At 42.2% G+C, this 23,908-nt stretch overlaps 1 protein-coding gene and 2 long non-coding RNA genes across 5 annotated transcripts; all 3 read right to left on the bottom strand.

Moving 5' to 3' along the window:
• Positions 1-3,179: 3,179 nt before the first annotated feature.
• On the bottom strand, positions 3,180-9,774 carry rab42a (RAB42, member RAS oncogene family a). 2 transcript variants are annotated; one of them, XR_013965623.1, is made up of 4 exons: positions 9,200-9,774; positions 7,699-7,882; positions 4,082-7,244; positions 3,180-3,993 (listed from the first exon to the last, which is right to left on the bottom strand). XR_013965623.1 is itself a non-coding variant. In XM_080787318.1 (3 exons), the coding sequence occupies exons 1-3, from the start codon at positions 9,412-9,414 to the stop codon at positions 6,972-6,974; spliced, it is 672 nt and encodes a 223-aa protein (XP_080643444.1). In that variant the 5' UTR covers positions 9,415-9,774; the 3' UTR covers positions 3,180-6,971. The 2 variants fall into 2 exon arrangements, 1 of the variants encoding a protein (XP_080643444.1); XM_080787318.1 differs by having other exon boundaries at positions 3,180-7,244.
• A 1,322-nt stretch (positions 9,775-11,096) lies between these two features.
• On the bottom strand, positions 11,097-14,618 carry LOC308331966. Its single transcript, XR_013965644.1, has 6 exons — positions 14,506-14,618; positions 12,734-13,055; positions 12,111-12,157; positions 11,855-11,910; positions 11,600-11,671; positions 11,097-11,346 (listed from the first exon to the last, which is right to left on the bottom strand). It is a non-coding gene; the product is annotated as an uncharacterized lncRNA (long non-coding RNA).
• Positions 14,619-18,676: 4,058 nt separating this feature from the next.
• On the bottom strand, positions 18,677-22,932 carry LOC308332461. 2 transcript variants are annotated; one of them, XR_013965715.1, is made up of 7 exons: positions 22,865-22,920; positions 22,402-22,450; positions 22,062-22,112; positions 21,702-21,945; positions 21,013-21,286; positions 20,502-20,582; positions 18,677-19,509 (listed from the first exon to the last, which is right to left on the bottom strand). It is a non-coding gene; the product is annotated as an uncharacterized lncRNA (long non-coding RNA). The 2 variants fall into 2 exon arrangements; XR_013965714.1 differs by having other exon boundaries at positions 18,678-19,509; positions 22,387-22,450; positions 22,865-22,932.
• Between the last annotated feature and the right edge of the window lie 976 nt (positions 22,933-23,908).

The raw sequence follows: 23,908 nt of genomic DNA, 5'->3' as shown, positions 1-23,908 counted from the left end.
TTGACTATGCATGCACCTCCTGGTACCACAGCACCTCAAAGGCCCTTAAAACTAGGCTCCAGACCTCCCAAAACAAACTGGTCAGAACCCACCTCACCCCTGCCCACTTTGACAGGCTGGGATGGCTTAGGGTCGACGACAGAGTACAGCATATTGCAATGGGTCTGGTCCACAAGATTCACTACACCACCAAGATACCCATGTACCTGTCTAAATATGTACCTGTCTAAATACTTCACCAAGATACCCATACCTGTCTAGATACTTCCTTAATGTAAACGAAGTCCACACCCACAACACCAGAGGGAGTGCAACAAACCATGTACAACCCAGATTCGGCACAAACAAGGGACTGAATTATTTTCGCTCCTATGCCACCAAAATGTGGAACGCCCTACCAACAGTCATTAAGACATGCGAATCCCATGACTCCTTCAAAACCTTCCATCACTGTATATGTTTCTTTTCCCTTTTTGCTTCCTTTATGATGAATTCCTGTTCTGTTCTTTAACTATATAGAAGTGTCTATTTGTACGTCTCTAAATGTTTTGATGAATTGAATGGTGGACCCTGTTGTAAACAAGTGTAATGCAGTCGTCCACTCACAGTTAACAGTCTTTGTATTGAGTTTGTGCTTGAAATGTACTGTTAATAAATATTTCAATCAATCAATCAATCAATCAAAATTATGTTACCGCGTATGGTCTATTGATGAATTGAATAATAGGACCACAACAGGAAACAATCTGTTATCCTTTGAGTGTCTCACTTTTTGTTTTTTCATCTAATAAACTAATAGCTAAATAACGAATTAACTAACTAATTTAAAAGAATAGATTCATTAACATAATTTTATAATATTTACTTTCGCCCGGTACATTTATGAACCGTCGTATGACGGAGCAGAGCGCCGAAAATAGCAGATCTACAAGCCCACAGGGCGTCGCGGATGCAACGAAACCTTCACTGCTTTGAGCTGCACTGTGATGCAAAATGAGTGAAATGTGGGTAAAAGCGCCATCTGGTGGTTATTTTGGTAATGTGCGTTGTCCAGTTAAAGCGTTGAAATTCCGACGTAAAACGCTGCATTTCCGCTTTCTCTTCAAAATAAAACGGTTCTACTTGTCAAGTTAAAAAGCATCAGAATTCTGACGTAAAACGCAGAATTTCCGCTTTCTCTTCAAATTAAAACGTGGCAGCTTGCGTTAGCTTTAACTATTGGTAGCTTTATTTGATCTTCATTCATATTAATACGTGTTACATGTTTTAATGTTGTTCTAAAGGACAGAAGATTATTAACACAAGCTGTCGATTAAATAAAAAATGTTTTACAACAAATACAGTCTTATTTTTTTCTGTTTTACTACATCTGACAAGCTAGCTAGCTAGGTGACTAGCTGGCTAGCGGATGTAAACACGCCACGGTCACGTTATGAAATAGAGACTTCCGGTGTGTTAAACTGTACTGCGGCTGCGCAGTCATCGAAAATAACCGATCTACAAGCTCTCGCATCGGTTATTTTCGGCGCGCGTGCCCGTTGTGTACATGATAAATAATACATTGACACACGTTGAGTTTAAATCTATTTTACGATCTATAATTTATTATGTCTTAAACATTATTAGCTATCATTATGATTCATTGTTAATATATATATATATATATATATATATATATATATATATATATATATATATATATATATATATATATATAAATATGAACAATAAGTTAATTTATTATTGGTTTAATATAATTTAAAAACACCAGTAGGATTCATTATGAATGAACAATATACGTTATATAATAAAACTAATCATGTTTAAGACATCATTTATTATTGGTTATCATTATTATTTGTAGTTATAATATAAATGTGTTTATAAACTATTATCTTGTTTTCTGGACTAGTGTCAGTCTGGACATGTTGACGCATTCTGTAATTGCCCATTGTCACCACAAGGTGGCAGAAAAGCCTATATTTTGCCTGTATTTCACATTGAGGTGTAAAAAAAAAAGAATGTCTCAAATCCTACATACAATTCAATTCAAAGTGCTTGTCATTTTGGATGGTCCCCAGTTCACATGTGATTATTTTGGATGGTCCCCAGTTCACATATGATTATTTTCCAAAGTGGGGTCCGGGGACCCCCAGGGGTCCTTGAGATAGTTCCAGGGGGTCTCCAACTAAATGACAGTTAGGAACCAAATGGACCCTTATGGGTCTGTAACTCTGGACAATGGAGACCTGACCAACCCGAACCAGAACACTTGTGGGATCAGCTTGGGCTGAAAAGTAATTTACTCTCTTAGGGTTAGTTAGTAGTTAGTTAGTAGTCTGTTAGGGTTCACTCTGCATACACACTTATAGTTATTTTTAACTGTTGAGTGAGAAAGCAATGTTGCACATTAAACTAATCATCTGGGGACCCCCATGTGATATAATTTACTATACTCTGCAGCCCCCATTATACAACTCTGAACCAAATGGACCCTTGTCTCTGCAGCCCCCAATCTACATTATACAACTCTGAACCAAATGGACCCTTGTCTCTGCAGCCCCCAATCTACATTATACAACTCTGAACCAAATGGACCCTTGTCTCTGCAGCCCCCAATCTACATTATACAACTCTGAACCAAATGGACCCTTGTCTCTGCAGCCCCCAATCTACATTATACAACTCTGAAATCTGAGTGTACAAATGGAACCAAATGTACCCTTAAGGGTGTTTTTATTTTACAGACCCTTTCACACCAAAATAACTTTGGTTCTAGAACTAGTTCCGTAGTTAATGTTTAAAGCACACATACGTAACGTCAACCTGTTTAAAGCACACATACGTAACGTAACGTCAACCTGCTCGGATGACAGACATTTGTGAAAGGTAGATTTGTAGCTCCTCCCCTTTACGCAAACCAAACATACAGTAAAGTAGGCTCCACCCCTTTACGCAAACATACAGTAATGTAAACCTAACCCTTAAACTAAAACAAGTAATTCTAACAAACAAATATCACTCAGTGCATCTTTAAATAGTGGCTTATAAGTTATAAATACATACAAAGTTGACCCCGATAAGAGAAACAATAGCCTCTCAGACACATTTGAGTCACGGACCACCATCTGATGACATTTGTCAAGTGGTTAAAATGATAAAACATGTTTAAAACTATATACAAGTGTTTTCATTTAGTTTTTATTCCTTTCGTGACATCAAGGTGAACGTGATTCATCGCCATGGCAAGAAGTCTGCGGCTGAGATGCGAGTGTAACACTTAATACTTACGGTGCATAATTATAATAGCAATAATTAATATGAATCTTCTGCTGGGATGCTAGTTCATGGTTAACTAGTCTTAAACCCAAAACCATGGTCGGGTCGGGACAAAACGTTTTTTAAAGTAAACCACACCAATGAGTTGACCCGACCCTTTGGTGTGGTTTGGACTTTAGACTAGACACTCTGTCGGTACCTTACATAACTAGTTCTATATCCGTATTCTATAAATCTTAAATAACTAGAAATAACATATATTTCTTTTACAAAAACATGACATAATCTTTTCACACAACCATGTACAGTTACATGTACCATGTACAGTTACTTGTACCATGTACAGTTACATGTACAGTTACTTGTACAATGTACAGTTACTTGTACCATGTACAGTTACATGTACAGTTACATGTACCATGTACAGTTACTTGTACCATGTACAGTTTGAGTCATTTTGGCATGAGTGCACGTACAGTACGGAATACATACAGAGTACAGATTACAGTAGCAGGGGGAGTGGTTAGGGGCCCAACAGGCCTGTTAGGGCACTCAGGAGGAGTGGTTAGGGCCCTCAGGGGGAGTGGTTAGGGGCCCGGGCCCAACAGGCCTGTTAGGGCACTCAGGAGGAGTGGTTAGGGCCCTCAGGGGGAGTGGTTAGGGGCCCGGGGCCCAACAGGCCTGTTAGGGCACTCAGGAGGAGTGGTTAGGGCCCTCAGGGGGAGTGGTTAGGGCCCTCAGGGGGAGTGTATAGGAGCCTCAGGGGGAGTGTTTAGGGCCCTCAGGAGGAGTTGTTAGGGGCCTCAGGGGGAGTGTTTAGGGCCCTCAGGGGGAGTGTTTAGGGGCCTCTGGGCCCAACTGGCCCGTCGGGGCCCTCAGGAAGAGTGTTCAGATTACACAGAGTACAGATTAGTCTCTGTAATGTTTATGTTGTACTATTGCTAAAAAACAATCTAAAATAAAGGGATTTAAGATCATTGCATTTCCAGTGCATTTCTGCCTACTTCCGGTCCAGGACTTTGTCACTCTTCGCCAATAGAAGTCTATGTAGGAGAGCCTCCATTGGACTGAAGCCAATAGAAGTCTATGTAGGAGAGCCTCCATTGGACTGAAGCCAATAGAAGTCTAGGAGAGCCTCCATTGGACTGAAGCCAATAGAAGTCTATGTAGGAGAGCCTCCATTGGACTGAAGCCAATAGAAGTCTATGTAGGAGAGCCTCCATTGGACTGAAGCCAATAGAAGTCTATGTAGAAGAGCCTCCATTGGACTGAAGCCAATAGAAGTCTATGTAGGAGAGCCTCCATTGGACTGAAGCCAATAGAAGTCTATGTAGGAGAGCCTCCATTGGACTGAAGCGCCATGAAGTGAACAGAGTTGTCTCAACTCTCTCATCTAAACGGCTCTGGGCTCAATGTGTGAATGGACGTGTTTGATGTCACTGGTATTGTTGTCCACTAGTCTTTCCTCGTCCGTTTCTTCTATTGTTTGACTTGGAAATATATTCACCGATCGAACGTCCATGATCAACGCAATACGCACTGGGGGAGAGCAAGAGCCTGCAGACAGAGCAGACAGCGCAGACAGTGCAGTGCAGACAGAGCAGAATACCGACAGAGCAGAATACAGACAGCGCAGACAGAGCAGACAGCGCAGACAGTGTTGTAGAGGCTGAGTGTAGGGACTTCTAAAACAGCTGCTAGGATCCTGAATGAGAGTGTACTGTAGACAGTGTAAAAAAATAGCAGACCTACAAGCTCGTAGCGCGCCACTCGGTGGCGCGCTATGAGCTTGTAGAACTGCTATTTTTCAATAGCTAAAGCATAACATATAATGCTAACACCTTAAGGGGTTCGCGCACAAAATGGGTTAAAACAGGATCCTGAATGAGAGAGAGGCGTGAACCCACCCTCCGTTCACTGACTGGCTGACTCTCCATCGCGTGATTCTTTTCTTCTCTGCAACTGTTCAAAAGCGACATAATGCGAGTTCAAGACATTCTATACATAATTTACAGAGCCAGGGTTAGAGGTCATGTACAGTGCCAGGGTTAGAGGTCAGGAGGGGTCATGTGCAGAGCCAGGGTTAGAGGTCAGGGGTCATGTACAGTCACAACTAAAACATATCAGACAATTAGTTTGACAACGTGTCAAAAGCACTTCACAGTGCCTTTTAGGCCATTTAGACCTGTGAGACACAGTGGTAGCTTTTCACCTCTTTAACCATTATTTTAAACTCCATCTGTTGAAAAATAGCAGATCTACAAGATCTGCTCGAGCCGTCAGTCTGAGTCCTCTGACGCTTCATATACGCAAGTGTCAAAGGGGGTGGGGCTTAAGTTGCACTTCGGGGGGGGTGGCCAATCACAGCACGTATTTACTCAAACGTGGCTCAGTGACATCACTGCGGCTCAGTGACGTCATGTTGTCATTTTCAGTGGTCAGACTGGTCATCTCTTCACCTAAAACTGGACTATATATGAATAGACCTTTACCGGAGCTTAGGGTCAGACTCCCCCCCCCCCCCACCCCGAACTTCAAATGACGTCACATTGTAGGCCGAACCGACTTGTATTCGGCTCTAAAATAGGAGTATGAATCTACAACAATGCACAAGGAGAGGGAGTGAAGTCACCTCAGAGACCCTGACTTTTACCACAGAGAGACAGGGAGCTGGTTGTGGGACAGACAGACAGAAGGACAGACAGACAGGAACAAAGGACAGGGTCATGGTCAGGGTTTAGGGTCAGACTCAGTCAGCAGTGACAGAGCCCCCTCTCTAGGTCATCAGGGTCACATGGGGTCGTTGCGGTAAAGCAGAGTAATCGAATAAGAGAGTGGCGACACTAGCGTTGACTCCCATTGTAACAATGGAATGCGGAAGTGCTCATTCTATCTCAATGGGATAGTTCCAGCCATAGGAGCAATGTGTGGAACTATAGCCCATAGGCACCCCGCTTTGTCTCAATGGGATAGTTCCAATGTGTGGAACTATAGCCCATAAGCACCCCGCATTGTCTCAATGGGATAGTTCCAATGTGTGGAACTATAGCCCATAAGCACCCCGCTTTGTCTCAATGGGATAGTTCCAATGTGTGGAACTATAGCCCATAGGCACCCCGCTTTGTCTCAATGGGATAGTTCCAATGTGTGGAACTATAGCCCATAGGCACCCCGCTTTGTCTCAATGGGATAGTTCCAATGTGTGGAACTATAGCCCATAGCACCCGCTTTGTCTCAATGGGATAGAATGTGTGGAACTATAGCCCATAGCACCCGCTTTGTCTCAATGGGATAGAATGTGTGGAACTATAGCCCATAGCACCCCGCTTTGTCTCAATGGGATAGAATGTGTGGAACTATAGCCCATAGCACCCCGCTTTGTCTCAATGGGATAGAATGTGTGGAACTATAGCCCATAGCACCCCGCTTTGTCTCAATGGGATAGAATGTGTGGAACTATAGCCCATAGGTTATACTACTCTCCTACTCTACACTCTGGGGTCGAGGACCTTGGCGGTCAAGGTTAGGGGTTAGGGGTCATTAGAGGTCATTAGAGGTTAGGGGTTAGGGGTCATTAGAGGGGGTCCAGGGCTTTAGGGTTTAGGGGTCGGGGTCAGTCGGCGTAGCGGACACTAAATCGTTCTCATCCTGGTCGTTGGGGTAGAAACAGAGGGGTCAGGGGTCAGTCGGGCTCAGCAGTGACAGAGCCCCCTCTCGGGCGTGGCGGCCACCAGGAGGTCATCGGGGTCGTGGGGGTCGTGGGGGTAGAGCGCCTTGGCGGTCAGGCCGCTCTTCACGCCGTCCCAGCCGTCGCGGGTCGTGATGTGTCCGATCCTCATCAGCTCGTAGACGTCTCGGGTCAGCAGCTCGAACGCCCGCTCCACGTTCACGTTGCACTTGGCCGACGTCTCCACGTAGCGGACGCCCAGGTCGGCCGCCAGGCACTCCGCCTCGTCGCGGGACACCTGGGCGAGACATTGACCCGTTAACCCATTGTTAGTGCATGGTTATACGTTATGGTTTAGCTATTTAAAAATAGCAGATCTACAAGCTCGTAGCGCGCCACCGAGTGGCGCGCTACGAGCTTGCAGGTCTGCTATTTTTGAAAAATCGAAGAACGACTGACGTAGAAACATAGCTTTTTCAGAAAACTGTCATTTTCAAACAGACCTTTTTTAGAATCTGATCTCAGGTCAGAATGGGTTAAGACCTGAGACCCTAGTAACCTACTAACCTATACTAACCTAGGAAACCTATGAAATTATTTGAGCCACATTTTCACCTATTTTTCAACAGACAAAGTTAAGTTAAGTAAAGTACAAATACACACACACACACACACACACACACACACACACACACACACAGGAGGCCAAATACCTACACATTGCAATTAAGTATATTAATGTACTTAGTCACCTTGCGCTCGGCTCCGCCCAGGTCGCTCTTGTGGCCAATCAGGATGAAGACCATGCGATGAGGCAGGATGTGCTGGCTCACCTCCTTATGCCACTCCCTCACGTGGTCAAACGTCTTGCGATTGGTCAGATCGAACACCAGGAGCCCGCCCACAGAGTTACGATAGTACGATGTGGTGATTGATCTGTCCAAGGACCAATAGAAATGATTGTTATTAAATCATCTGTTGATGGATCAATAAAGATTATTTGTTAATGGATCTGTCGATGGATAACTTTAGAAACAAGCTGAAATAAACAACTACAATTTAGAAACAAGACCAAATAAACAACTACAATTTAGAAACAAGACCAAATAAACAACTACACTTTAGAAACAAGACCAAATAAACAACTACACTTTAGAAACAAGACCAAATAAACAACTACACTTTAGAAACAAGACCAAATAAACAACTACACTTTAGAAACAAGCCCAAATAAACAACTACACTTTAGAAACAATCTGAAATAAACTACACTTTAGAAACAAGCCCGCCCACACACACATACACATGCACGCACACGCACACGCGCACACCCACAAAGAGGCCTGCTGCTAGCAGTTGTTATGCAACATCATAATAGATTATTGTTATGCTGCATTGCAATAATGCACCGTAATATTGTAACATTGATTCAACTTAAAAGATTGCAACAATTAATGCAGTTGGAATTCTTTACATTACAAAAATGTTGCATCGCATTCTTCATTATTAAAGCCTTCTTTGCAGGATTATTATGTTAGTGTTAATATAATCATATAGATCATGTCATATTGTAGTTCTACAGGATTTAATGTACTGAACCCGTCATATTGTAGTTCTACAGGATTTAATGTACTGAACCTCTCCTGTCCTGCCGTGTCCCCCCGAGGTTATATTGATTAGTAGCCTATAATAATGCTATTAATATAATGTTATTTTGAAATACCTGCAGCTGTTATATTGTTTTTCTGCCTTTATTGATTATTGATAGTTAGTGAAGACAGACAGGAAGGAGGGAGAGACTAGCTCTGTCCATAGCTCTAATGCTGAACGGCATTAGAGCTATGGAACAGAGCCCTGAGAGACTAGCTCTGGTCCATAGCTCTAGAGCTATGGACCAGAGCTAGCTATGGACCAGAGCCCCTGAGAGACTAGCTCTGATCCATAGCTCTAGAGCTATGGACCAGAGCCCCTGAGAGACTAGCTCTGGTCCATAGGAGAGACATGCATGCAGCAAAAGGTCGCCATGAACGGGACTCGAACACGCGAGTATATGGCATGCGCCTGGACCGTTAGGCCAGCGGGTGCCCCAGCTGTTATATTGTTAATATAATCATAGATAATGTCTAATATCATTCTAAAGTAGGATTAGGCAGGCTATGTAATGTAGGCTATCTTATACCTGAACCTCTGTGTCCCACAGCGGTTATATTTATTAATAATGATATAATCATAATGTTAATATAATTATAATACCTGAACCTCTCCTGGCCCGCCGTGTCCCACAGCTGCAGCTTGATCTTCACGCCGGGTTCGATGTCCACAGAGCGGGCATAGAAATCCACTCCGACCGTTGGATCTGCCGCGTCGCTGTAGATTCCATCCGTGAAGCGTTTGAGGAGAGAAGACTTCCCTACCGTGGAGTCTCCGAGGAGGATGATTCTGAACTGATACTGCCACAATATGTCCATGATCGATCTATTTATATTATCTATACTAAATATAGGCTATACTGCATCTATCTGGAGTCTCCGAGGAGGATTCTGAACGGATACAGTTAATGGATATAGGCCTATCCATCTATCCATATGAGACTCACCAGCATGTTATTCTAAGGATGAAAACATTGTGATGAAACGATGTCTTTCTGTGGAGAAACAAAAGCCTCCATCATCTTCTCTCCTCTCTCCTCTAGCTGTATTAAACACCATGTAAGCTCTCCTCTCCTGCGCCGATAGAGCGGCTGGTGTTTAATTATTAAAAATGAAAAGCCTAATAATATATAATAATAATAATGGCGGACGCGACAGAGAAGCTGATCTTGTGATTGAAGCCGCTTTCGGTTTTGACGTCTGGTTTCTATAATCTATCCCGTCGTACCACGGTGTGTGTGTGTGTGTGTGTGTGTGTGGGGGGGGGGGGGCACGACAACCATTCCACTGGTTTTAATTTAAACCGTATTATTTCTTTAGTGTCCAGTAACAGAACATCATGTCCTGCAGTTCATTCATCAGATCAGCATAATAATATAAACGCATCCTTCTAAATAATTAATGCAATCACATAAAAAAAACACAAGACAAAAGAAATAATGCAACGTCTCAAACCGGCACACACATTCCTCCACCAGAGGGCAGCAACACACCACTGCTGACCTGATCCACAACTCCTTTTTGGGGCAGATTCCATGTATTAATTTAGAAACTCCTGTTGCTCTATCTAGTCTATAGGCTACAAGACTATCTAGCTATCTATATACAGTACACACACACGAGACAGATGATCACAACATACCAAGTAGACTGCTAGAAAGTGTAGGCATTTTCCAGACGCTCTTAACACAGAGCAATTTACAGGAACAATAACCTAGACCTACTACACATGTAAACAGCTGCTACATATACATGAGGCCAAAAAAAAGGTATACCATTTAACCCATTTTGGGAGGGCACCGCTTTTGGCGTTTTAAACATTATATTATAATTTAGCTATTGAAAATAGCAGATCTACAAGTTCATAGCACGCGCTACAAGCTTGTAGGTCTGCTATTTTTTTTTAATCGTGAAAATGTGCTTCAAATTTGGAATATATTTTTTCAGAACAAACGTTTTTAACTCAAATCTTTGCTTCTGGGGGTCAGAGGCCAATTACAGATCATTTTTGGGGTCCTTGACATGAAATATTGAGTGATATAGGCCTAGAAACATAGGTATTTCAGAAAACTGTCAGGATTTAGAAGACATTTTTTTCAGGCCTAAATGGGTTAAATAGCTTTTTGTATCAAAACTACTTTTAAAGATTGGTGCCATTAGTTTCAAAAAGCTTTATACCCTGTATGAATATATAATGCAATGCAACAGAGCGGTTTACAAAATGCTGCTAAACTGTATATACTGTCCCCATTTCAACCGGTTTATTATATTTTTGATTTTTATATTCATGCCAATAAAGCTCTTTACCAGAACAATGCAAAATACGTTGTTATAGATACAGTGTGTTAATTTAGTCTTTAATAAAAACAGAATCTTAATCTAGTCTTTAATATAAACATCTTAATCTAGTCTAATAAAAACATCTTAAGAGTCTTTTATAAATAGTCCATTAGTTAATAAAAACATCTTAATCTAGTCTTTTATAAATAAGAGTACAGTCCATTAGTTAATAAAAACATCTTAATCTAGTCTAATATAAATAGAGGTACAGTCCATTAGAGGAATGAGAAAATCCAAGGAAGTCAATTTAAAGCTTTTATTGAATCGTGGTCACGGATACCGACACGCCCCATCTTAGTGGCCGGCGACTCCAACCTATCACAAACCCCAAGGTCCAACTGGACTCCTTCCCGGAATGGATCAACGTCATTCAGTGGAATGGGGTCTGGATGCAGAAAAGCTCCTCTCCACCTATGGGAACAGAGACGTCACATTAGTGCAACTTACATTAAAGATAACTTTTAAACGGTAACGTTAAGGAGGTTCTGATCTCAGTCCCATATCCGCTAGTTTCATCCAAACAGTCACTAGAAAATGATTCATCACCGATCAGAAGAAACTCCATCTTTATGCTAATTAATATAACATTTATCAATAATCGGAAAATAATTTAGAGCAAGAATTTACATATTAACTGCGGTAGGACAATTAAAGTCTACTTTACCTGTTGTTCACATGGTGGTTCAGACATGGCAACCCGTCACTCGCCATGGCAACCATCATAACCACGGATCACCTGGAATGAAGATTTAAAACTTAACGTTGGGTCATGTGACCTTAGCATGTTGCCAGAACAGTTCAGACATTAAAACACGAGGCTCAGTAAAATAAGTCGATCATTACATATTCAGTGAGGGCAAGTTTATCATCATAGCCATGTTTTATTATCATTGGTGACATGGATGAAATAAATAATTACCGGTCAAGTGTTCAGCTCGTCCTGACACGGAAACCGCCTCCATCGCCACGGCTCACCTGGAAATAAAGTTTAAAAACATTAACATTTAAAACTTAACATGTTGGTCACATGACCTTAACATGTTGCCAGAACAGTTCTGACAGTAGACCTCGAGGCTCAGTAAAATAAGTCGATCATTACATATTCAGTGAGGGCAAGTTTATCATCATAGCCATGTTTTATTATCATTGGTGACATGGATGAAATAAATAATTACCAGTCAAGCGTTCATCTGGTCCTGAATCACCTTCATCTTGGACATGCCTAGAAGACCAGACACAATATGGTGGATTAATGGCAACAGTTAGTGTGTTGTATGATGGTGTGAGCGGCCCTCACTTCACATGGGTGTGATTTAGCCATAGCGTGCTCAATGTTGAACCAATTTAAGGACGATATAAAATATTAGCTCAAACGTCATTAACCCCTTAATGTTGCTGAAACAGTCAGTCTGTTCTTCCCCTTAATGTTGCTGAAACAGACAGTCTGTTCTTCCCCTTAATGTTGCTGTAAGAGTAAAGTCTGTTCTTCCCCTTAATGTTGCTGAAACAGTTACGTTTTGAACTGACCAGCGACCGTCGGTGAAAGGGTTTCTCTAGGCGTCCTTTTTGACCGCTCGTTTCTACATAGGAGAAAGAACGGCTTCGATAGGAGCCTCTAAAAACACGATTTTCCCTCACTCATCAAATGAGTCTTAAAAACATGATATTCCCTCACTCCTTCCATAGCCTCTAAAAAAAACAAAAACATGATATTCCCTCACTCTTTCCATAGCCTCTAAAAACACGATTTCCCCTCATGATGACAAATGGTCTAGCTGAGAATGACACACTGATTTACCTGAATGTGATGTGCTCTCAGGGGCCGAGGGGTCACATCAGAGGAGCCCCCAGGCTGTCTCTCAGGGGTCGCATCAGAGGGGCCCCCAGGCAGTCTCTCAGGGGTCTCATCAGAGGGGTCTCTCAGGGGCCGAGGAGTCGCATCAGAGGGGCCCCCAGGCGGTCTCTCAGGGGTCTCATCAGAGGGGTCCCCAGGTTCTCAGGGGTCGCATCAGAGGGGTCCCCAGGTTCTCAGGGGTCAAGACAGGAACACAGCTTCTTTCTCCATGCTGAGGACGAAGACATCTGAAGAGATGACGTCCAAAACATGGTAAGACCACAACCTGAAACAGAAATGGACAGCGGTCAGTCAGTCAACTGATTCCAAGTAGCTAAAAACCACAAATATTCAGCTCATCAACAACTGACCTCACACTGGTTAGGAGACGAGAGTCTCATTATGTATTAACATATCAACTACAGAGTTCACATTGGAAGCTACAAACAGACATTATATAACATTAACTAGTGTTCACACTGTCAGCTACAGACAGGCTACCAGTCATTATAACATCAACTAGTGTTCACACTGTCAGCTACAGACAGGCTACCAGTCATTATAACATTAACTAGTGTTCACATTGGAAGCTACAAACAGACATTATATAACATTAACTAGTGTTCACACTGGAAGCTACAGACAGGCTACCATTCATTATAACATGAACTAATGTTCTCACTGTCAGCTACAAACAGGCTACCAGTCATTATAACATTAACTAGTGTTCACATTGGAAGCTACAGACAGGCTACCAGTCATTATAACATGAACTAATGTTCTCACTGTCAGTTACAGACAGGCTACCATTCATTATGTATTAACAAATTAACTACTGAGTTCACATTGGAAGCTACAGACAGGCTACCATTCATCATCAATGGCAGCCACATTGAGATACAAAGACACAGCCAACATTTATAGTTGTGCGTTCACTGCTGGTGTGAATGCAGCTAGCATCCTGATTCCTGCAGGCTGCAGCTAGCACACTGCAGCTAGCATCGTGCATGCAGCTAGCACCCTGTAACTGGCATCCTGCCGTTAGCATCCTGCAGCTAGATAATGTAGTTAGCATAATGCTAGCCCACTTCAGAGCCACATGTGAACCACGTGTTGGGAACATAGGGCTGAGGGAACGTATGACCCCAGCTTAGCAACACTGACCAGTTCAGTTCTAACTTCTAACTGAATTAAAGTACCGGTAACAATGATTCAGCCTGCCGTCATGTGCAGAAATATTACATAGTGTAGTTAATATGATATGAATAGCTTATATTTCACAGTACAGTTATGAATAGCTTCCATGCTTGAAAACGTGTATTATTTTAGTTCATTGAAAGCATCTACACTGTAGCCTAATCATGGTGGAAATGAACATTAATAATAAGTTTATGATCTAAAGATCAGAATCGTTACTTCATTAGAAATACTTTAATACAGTCCTTTAGGAATGTGACAGACAAGTGTAACTAACGTATTATACCTCATTAATATTTTAGACGTTAGTAAGCAGTAAGCAGTGCTTACAGTAAGCAGTAAGCTTACTGCTTACAGTAAGCAGTGCTTACTGCTTACTAACGTCTGTGCTTACTAAGCACAGATGAGGAACTGTTGACGAGAAAAGTAATAATAGTTATACATTATATTATAGTAGGATAATTGTCTTGAGGAGTAACTGTTGAGGATAATAATAATAATAATAGTTATATTATAGTAGGATAATGGTAATCTCGTACCGTGTGTCTCAGGGGAGGAACTGTTGAAGTGAAGGAGAGACATCAGAGCGTAGAGTCGGTACCGGTCGGTCGGTACTCAGGGTGGACCAACCGAAGCGATCAGGAGAGAGAAGTGAAGAGGAAAAACCAGACGACCTGTCGGTCTATTTATGAACGACTCGCCCTCCATGCAACCAGCTGATTGGTCCGTAAGAGTCACGTGGAACGACTTGCATGATGGGATACGTAGTTTCATAGCTCCATCTTCTTAACTACAACACTAAATATAAGTGCAATAAATGCTGATTTGTAAATATTTGACATTGTATTGAGTTTAGTTTTAACACACAGTATGAGCTCAGTTCGGGGCTCTCCCCAGGTTAACCCTTAACCCTTACAGGTCTGTAACTCTGAGAGTGTACAATGAAATGGTACAGTGTGTAATGCTTTTGATTGATTGATTGATTGATTGATTGATTGATTGATTGATTGATTGATTGAAGTATGTACAGTTTGCAGAATTACAGTACATTCAAGCACAACTCAATACAAAAACTGTTAACTGTGAGTGGACCATAAAGCATTACACTTGTTTACAACAGGGTCCACCATGTTCAATTCATCATAACATTTAGAGACGTACACGAATATAAACTTCTATAGCCCAAAACAGGAAATCATCATAAAGGAGGTAAAAGGGGGGAAAACAACCAAAAACATATAGGCTACAGTGAGGGGGAAAGGGAGGGGGGGGGGGTTCAGATTTTACGGGGGCCAGTTTCGAATTGCAGGTGGCGCCCTTTGAGAGTGGTTTTGAAGGAGTCAAGGGATTTGCATTTCTTAATGACAGTTAGTAGGAACTGGAGTTCCACATTTTGGTGGCATAGGAGTGAAATTAATTTAGTCCTTTGTTTGTGCCGAATCTGGGTTGCACATAAAGGAAAGGAAAGTTAGGCCTACTATGTTTACCCAGGGTAACTGGACTAAGGAAAGGAAAGGTACTATGTTTATTGTTTACCCAGGGTAACTGGACTAAGGAAAGGAAAGGTACTATGTTTACCCAGGGTAACTGGACTAAGGAAAGGAAAGGTACCATGTTTACCCAGGGTAACTGGACTAAGGAAAGGAAAGGTACCATGTTTACCCAGGGTAACTGGACTAAGGAAAGGAAAGGTACCATGTTTACCCAGGGTAACTGGACTAAGGAAAGGAAAGGTACTATGTTTACCCAGGGTAACTGGACTAAGGAAAGGAAAGGTACTATGTTTACCCAGGGTAACTGGACTAAGCTCAGTAACTTGTTTACAGCCAGGCCCTGCTCATAGAACATTTCATGGTAGAGGTTCAATGCCTTGCTCAAGGGCACTTCAGCGGTGGTAATTTTAATGTGCCGGTCCGGGGATACGAACTACCGGTATAGCGACCTTCCGATATCAAGACCGCTCCGCAAACCGTTCGGCCACCGGTTTGTTGCACTCCCTCTGGTGTTGTGGGTGTGGACTTCGTTGACATTAGTGAAGAGGTATGAATCTTGTGGACCAGAGTGACCCATTGCAAGATGCTGTTCTCGGTCATCAACCCTAAGCCGTTCCAGCCTGTCAATGTGGGTATAGGGGTGAGTTTAAGGGCCTTTGAGGTGCGGTGGTACCAAGAGGTGCATGCATCGTAGAAACTTTGTACAAGGGCTCCTGCTTTTTGAGACATCCTGTATAGGAATCTTGTTCTTTGGTTGACTTTTTTGATTACTTTGGTGGCCATTTTATCACCGGAAAGATTTTCCTCCGGGATTAATTAATTCAAGTTTAGTCTATTCTCGAAATTACACCGAGTAATTAAACTCATTTTCAGTGTCGTCGAGTATAATACAATATCATATAGAAAAACACATGACAAAACAAAAAGCTATAAAACACATTTCAAAATGATCTAATAACAGTTACATATTGTGGGGGTCTGTATATGCTGACCGACTAAAGGGTACCATGTGATCAGTTTCAATGTAGTTTGCAGGTCATTCCATGCATTAGGGCCACAGAAGCCAAAAGCAGATCTACCAAGTTCAGAGTTAACTTTTGATACCTTGAATTTGGGGAAACCACTTCAGAAAAGATCAGATGTATTTAGGACAATCTCCAAGCATGGCTTTATACAAGGTGTGTAACGCCCAGGATTCAACCTCGGGTCTCCCGCGTGAAAGTCTGGCTGCAATTCGAAACTAGTCCCAGTAAAAATCACACCCCTGTGAACTGAGTGGTGCAACTCCCCCCCCCCCTTCTCTCTCTCTCTCTCTCTCTCTCTCTCTCTCTCTCATTAGCAGGCATTAAGGCAACAGTGCAGCACGTGCAGCACTATCTCTCTCTCTGTTTCTGGCAAACAGGGCCCCTACTGGTACTAATAGTCATTCTGGTGCTCATACATAGGCGGACACATATAGGCGAACACATAGGTGAACACTGACATTGCTGTTCCTTGGAGTGGTTGCACCACTCAAAAAAGACACTGTCTATATCTAACCAGTAAAGGCTCATTCATATAGTCTGGATTTTCGGTGTTGGGGCGACCACCGAACTACAACATGACATCACTGAGGCGACCACAGAACTACAACATGACATCACAAGCCGCGGTGAAGAGCAAAGCACCGCCACCGCCCCAGCCCTTCTCTCTGTTTTTACTCACCACCGCTCAACGTTATTTCAGCTCACCACCGACAAGCCAGACTATGAATGAGCCTTAAGTCGCCTGAGGGCCCTAAAGGGCGAGGTCGCATGCACGCATCCGCCTGGGAATGCGCTTTGGAATGGGGGCGCTTTGGAATGGGGGTCAGATCATTCTGTACTGGCCATATAAGGAGCGTGTCTTGAGTGTACAGGGTTTGATGAGGTCAGATCAACATAATGTCAGAACAGGTCAGCTACATATATGGAGATCTAAGGGTGACAGCGAGGCCAGTCTTGAGTGTACAGGGTTTGATGAGGGCCCAGGTAGGGCCGGGCCTTAATTTTCGGACCTGTTGAGAATGTAAATATTGATGACATCAGGGATCTCCATATATGGGCTTAATTGCGACAGCAGGTCACATTTACTATGACATCTGGGATCTTCATCACTGATGTCACGTGATGTCACGAGACCTGGGCACCATATATATATATATATATATATATATATATACGACGTCGAGTCTGTGGGGGCTATGGGGCTGTAGCCCCCATGAAGAATTAAATAGCCCCTTTTAGCCCCCATGAAGATTTTCGTGGACATTTTATATTAACATTACAGGTTTTCTGGGAATTATTGAACCTCTGTGACTCTGTCGCAAAATTCAGAAAATGTGAACCTCTCCGCCGGCTGTTCAGAGGTGTTAAAAGTACTCAAATGCTAATCAGGTTTCTTTTGTTTTCACCTAGCCAGGTATTATATGCCTACAGTACAGTGCCCATAGGCGGCGGGTGTGTAAGGCTAGGGAAGGCTTAGCCTTCCCAAAAATTATGCTGGGTATTTTTTTAAATATATATAATATATGTGCGCAGCATTATATAGAAGGCTATTGTGTGTGTAGTGTGTGTGTGTGTGTGTGTGTGTGTGTGTGTTGTTGCTGCTCCCTGGTGATCGGGTAGGTAGGCTATACAGCAACTGGCCTAATCAGCATATGATTGGCTACTATTGGTATGTCTGTAAACCTCGTCCGCTTCCAGTCGCTTTGTAGCAAACAGTAGCGCGCGCTGGTTTGTTTTGGGAAACAGCAAAACGCAAAATGTATTTTCCAAGGCAAAGATAAAGTAATTCAGAAGAAGAAGCTGTGACTCGGCTGTCAGAACTCAGCACCACCACCAGTGCCCGCACGGTTCACGGTTCACACCACTGCAGCAACACTGACACGTTCAGCGGAGTGACTGCTGTCTCTGTGCCGTCTGTGAAGAGCCATGAGCCGCGACTCCCGGGAGGGGCAGCAACACCGCCGGGTAATCTACACAGACTATAGTGAGACTACACACCGACTCGAGAAAAGACCCATATCGTCCAAAATAGGCTAATCAGTTGCTGTCCATTAGACCATTTGGGAAATAAATAAATCCACGGCAGCGCGATCTAAGGGTAATGGACACATAACGGACACCCGGGTATAAATGCAATAATTTATTAACAAGAAAATAATGAATATTTACAGATATATGGCATCATGCATAAATTACAATCAACATGAAACATATTACTTTTATTACATTTTTTTTTACTATGGCGTCTTCTCTCGTGCATCATCAGATGTCCGGCTCCATGCTCGCCTCTCCTTGGAGGCCAGTTGGGTCAAAACAAAGTATACCACATTGTGACAGCTGTAGTGAGTCTACAGTCCACCTGCCTGCTGGCAATAGCCTGGTTGTGATATGTAGATGTGATTGATATTTTTTGTTTGTTTTTTTAAGTCATTCTATAACAACACAAAGTAATTGAATTTATTTTATGTATTAATTGTATTTTATATATTACTATGTTATTACTAATTTTATGTATAACTATATTACTAATTGTATTTATTTGATGTATTACTATGTTATGACTAATTTTACTTCATGCATTAAAAATTGTATTTGTTTTATGTATTACTGTTATTACTAATTTTATTTTTTATGCATTTATTTATTTTATGTATTACTGTTATTACTAATTTTATGCATTACTATATTGATAATTAAATTTATTTTATGTATTATTGTCTATATTACTAATTATATTTATTTTATCCATTATTATGCTATTACTAATTTTATTTGATGTATTACTAATTTTTATTTACTTTTATTTTACTATTTTAATTGACTTTTATTTTACTATAATCTATTTTTTTATCGTTCGTTTTATCCATTTATTTATATTATTATCTAGTTATTTATATTGGTTTATTATTTTATTGTTTAGAGCCCTGATTGATCACATCTACATATCACCACTACCAGTCAGGATCTGAGTGACTCAGAACCCTGGTGACCTCCAGATGGAGCCACACAGGAGACCAGCAACGTCCTAAAGAAAAGAAAGAAATGCTCATTACTACTTTGTTCATAAAACAATATTGATTGAAATATTTATTAACAGTTTGCAGAATTACAGTACATGTCAAGCACAAACTCAATACAAAGACTGTTAACTGTAAGTGGACGACCCAATTAAGCATTACACTTGTTTACAAGAGGGTCCACCATGTTCAATTTATCAAAACATTTAGAGACGTACAAATAAGACACTTCTATATAGTCAAAGAACAGAACAGGAATTCATCATAAAGGAGGTAAAAAGGGAAAATAAACTTATACAGTGAGGGGAAAAAGGGAGTCAAGGGATTCACATGTCTTAATGACGGTTGGTAGGGCGTTCCACATTTTGGTGGCATAGGAGTGAAAATAATTTAGTCCCTTGTTTGTGCCGAATCTGGGTTGTACATGGTTCGTTGCACTCCCTCTGGTGTTGTGGGTGTGGACTTCGTTAACATAAAGGAAGTATCTAGACAGGTACATGGGTATCTTGGTGGTGTATCGAAGCATAGTCAAAGAAACCTTGTACGAGGGCTCCTGTTAAGGTCTTCAAGGTGTTTTTGTTGACCAGTGAGGATTTCCTGCAAAGGAATCTTGTTCTTTGGTTGACTTTTTTGATTACGTTGGTGGCCATTTTATCACCGGAAAGATTAGCCTCCAGGATGGAACCTAGGTAGGTAATTTCATCTTTACGTGTGATAACATTGTCACCAACTCTAACCAAGAAGCCATTTGCCTTGCTGAGATTACTATTAGATCCAAAGAGAATGGATTCAGTTTTTCCCAGGTGTAAAGATACTTAGTTTGTTATCAGCGAGCCAGGTGCAGATTCTACCGAGTTCAGAGCTGAGGGCCTTTTCAACCTGCAGTTTGTTCCTGTCCGAGACTAGCAGTGCCGAGTCATCTGCCAACAGGAACAAGTTGCAGTCACTAAGCTGATGTCATGTCATGATCATAGTGTGTGTGCATGTGTTGTATAGTTACCTTGCTGTGATGTAACTCCAAAGGTGATCAGAAATAGTTGCTCCATCGGCTAGAAACGTGCTCTTCACCGGCATGATGATCCTAAAAAAATGATGATTCCATGATGATTCATAAAAAAAGTCTATAGTCAACCCTAACCGATTACAGAACATGATATAAAAAAACACAACTAGAAGGATTTAGGCCTGTCACAATTACCTAATCGCCAAGTATTTGAGATACTTTTTTAGAGTCATAATCGTCTCCATGTTGAAAATGTTCATATATTGTCAAACATTTTAAAGAAATAATGCAAGCAACCGATCTACAAGCTCTAAATGTGTCCATTCTAACAAAGAACGAAAGAACACAGCCCAAATTAGCTTTGCTGTGTGTGTGCGCGTGTCCTGTCACAACATACACATGCACTTACAGTAACGTTTAAGAATAGGGATCGACCAATTATCGGCAACGGACGATTATTGGCTTTTTACGAAGCCTAAAAAAGCCCTAACCCTAAAGCGGTTCGTACCGTTGAGTTCCTCACTGAGAAGGCCCAGGTCCGAAGTCCTCCAGCGTCTACCCAGATCTCCGTCCTCCGTCCTCCCATCCATCCAGGCCCAGGTCCGAAGTCCTCCAGCGTCTACCCAGATCTCCGTCCTCCGTCCTCCCATCCATCCAGGCCCAGGTCCGAAGTCCTCCAGCGTCTACCCAGATCTCCGTCCTCCGTCCTCCCATCCATGGACAGACCTGCAGATCTCCATCTCTAGAGGCTCCAGCCTCCAGCTGTGTCTATGATCTCCATCCTGAGAGAGAAAGAAACCATTAGCTCTACAAGCTCACAACACGTTGCAGTGTGAGCTTGTAGATCTGCTATTTTTGCTGAACGGAATAGGGATGCTGGGGTTGAAGTGGTTAACAAAAGTGTCAAAGACTTTGATTAGCTTGGAAAGCTGACAGACATTCAACCAGAGTGCCACTAGGAGGCATCAACACATTACAGTCCTCAACATCTTTTGTAATTTGTATTCAAGTTGTTACAAAGACCAAGAGGCACGCTCATGATATGAGATATTGACTCTCAAACTATTGTGCAGATTTAGATTTATCCTAAAATATTTAAAACATTTGGATTACTGTAAATGATGCCATTCTTCGTACCATAACAGTACAAAAGCAGTTATCCATCCTCAGAAACAAGCAAGAACTATTTCTACTCACAGCTCATCAGAGTCCTCTGAGGAAGCCCCCGGGGGGGGGAGCTTTGGAACGGATCTCTGTCCAGGGAACATCAGATCGTCTATCGATATCTCCATTCTAACAAAGAAAAAAAAACAGCCTTAGCCTTTCTGTGTGTGTGTGTGTGTGTGTGTGTGTGTGTGTGTGTGTGTGTGTGTGTGTGTGTGTGTGTGTGCACTCCCTGTCCAGCAGCCGCGTTCCAGCGACGTCTACCGCGATCTTCATCCTAACAAAGAAAGATTGATTAGAGTGACCAAGAGCCAGATATATATTCTATCCTGTCACAACATATATACATAAAACTTTTATTTATAGAAGTTGTTTACCCTAACAGGGTCTTACTTTGAGTCGTCTTCAGAGGAATGCAGATTCCTGGAGAGACCTGCAGTACATCTGGAAGAAAGACATGGCCGTTATCGTCTATGAATGGCTTCATAGAAAAGAGCTTCGCACATCACTCCCTTGTTGTTGCTGTCAATAGTCTGGATAGTCTATACTTCTTATTCTTGATGACAATTGTTTATGAATTTGATGCATTACTATGTGTTGTTGCTTACTGTAAGTCACTCTGGATGTGAGAACTGCCTAAATTGTTGAAATTCCTAGACGTATAATCGTCCAGTAAAAAGAAACCTCATAATCGTGAAAGGCCTAGAGTGGTTCTTACTGTGCGGTTCCTCACCGGGCAGGCCCAGGTCCGAAGTCCTCCGGCATCTACACAGATCTCCGTCCTAAGAAAGAAAGAAGTAAGGACTAAATTAGCTTTTGTTTTGTTGAGCTGCATATTCAGAACCACTTAAACCCTCTATAGATTTGATAAAACAGACCTTTAAAGAGAGCATTTGGTATATGCTCCGATTTCACTCTACACAAATTGATTTGCCAAACATAGCAGATCTACAAGCTCACAACACGTTGCAATGCGGTGTGAGCTTGTAGATCTGCTAATTTGGCTGAACGCTCCCCCCAGAATAGAGATGCTGGGGTTGAAGTAGTTAAAAAAAAGTGTCATTAAGACTTTGATTAGCTTGGAGAGCTGACAGACATTCAACCAGTGCCACTAGGAGGAATCATACTGCCATGCTATACTTCGTACCATAACAGTACAACAGATATCCATCCCAACAAGAAATATTCCTACTCACAGCTCATCAGAAGTCCTCAGAGGAACGGATCTCTGTCCTTCCACGACGTCTACCACGACCCATCCACCCTAAGAAAGAAAGAACGAAAGATTAATTTAAGTGACCAAGAGCCAGATATACGTACATTGTGTCCTTTCACATCATACACAAAATGTATAGAGAACATTTAAAACAGAAGCCGACCATACCACTCGCAGTAATAGAAAAGTCTAAGTGGTTTCTTACTTTGAGCCGCCTTCAGCGAGAACTGCAGATGTCCACCTGTAGGGGCTCCGGTTGAGCCTCGCAGCATCTGGAAGGTAAACATGGTGGTTATAGTCTATGAATGGTTTGCACATCACTCACTTGCTGCTGCCAATAGGAATTTGTGATGTCTGTGTGGCGACAATTGCTGTGTGTCTGTTTTTTTATAATACATACAATTTATATAGCACTTTTCAAGGTACCCAAAGTTGCTTCACAAAACAGTAAAAACAAATTTATTTGAAAATAAACTAGATTAAAAAGGTTCAAAACTAGAATTTTTTGGCATGTTTGTGAAGCTTTTCGGTTCCACACCAGTAACTGCTGTTCAACACTAACAGCTACATCCATGACCTCCCTGCAACAACATCAATGAAGTATGGCTATGCAGACGACCCGAGTACTGTGTCCCAGTCTGGAGCCGTAGCTCTCATGTCAAGAAGCTGGATGCTGCCCTCAACACCGGATGGGCCACCCCAAACAAACTGCCTGCCTGTTCTCGCTGGAATCAATCCAACAGAGGTCAGACGAGAAGCAGCCACGCTGGCCCTCACTGAGAAGGCACAGCTGAGTGAATCCCAGCCATCTCCTCCACAAGGTCGTCAGAGACACCACAGCACACGTGCCTCAAGTCACGGTGCCCTTTGCCACAACACACACACACACACACACACACACACACACAAAGTCACGGCGACCTTTGCCACAGCACACGTGCCTCAAGTCACTGTGCCCCTTTGCCACACAGGCCCAGGAACTGCTCCACACAACACCAGCTGACACCTCCAAGGCATCCTGGGT

The sequence above is a fragment of the Protomyctophum bolini genome (assembly GCF_963924005.1).
Source record: "Protomyctophum bolini genome assembly, chromosome: 17".
In the NCBI taxonomy this organism is placed as follows: Eukaryota; Metazoa; Chordata; class Actinopteri; order Myctophiformes; family Myctophidae; genus Protomyctophum; species Protomyctophum bolini.
Note: the sequence above shows the minus strand (reverse complement) of the source record. Positions and strands in the feature narration are given on the sequence as shown.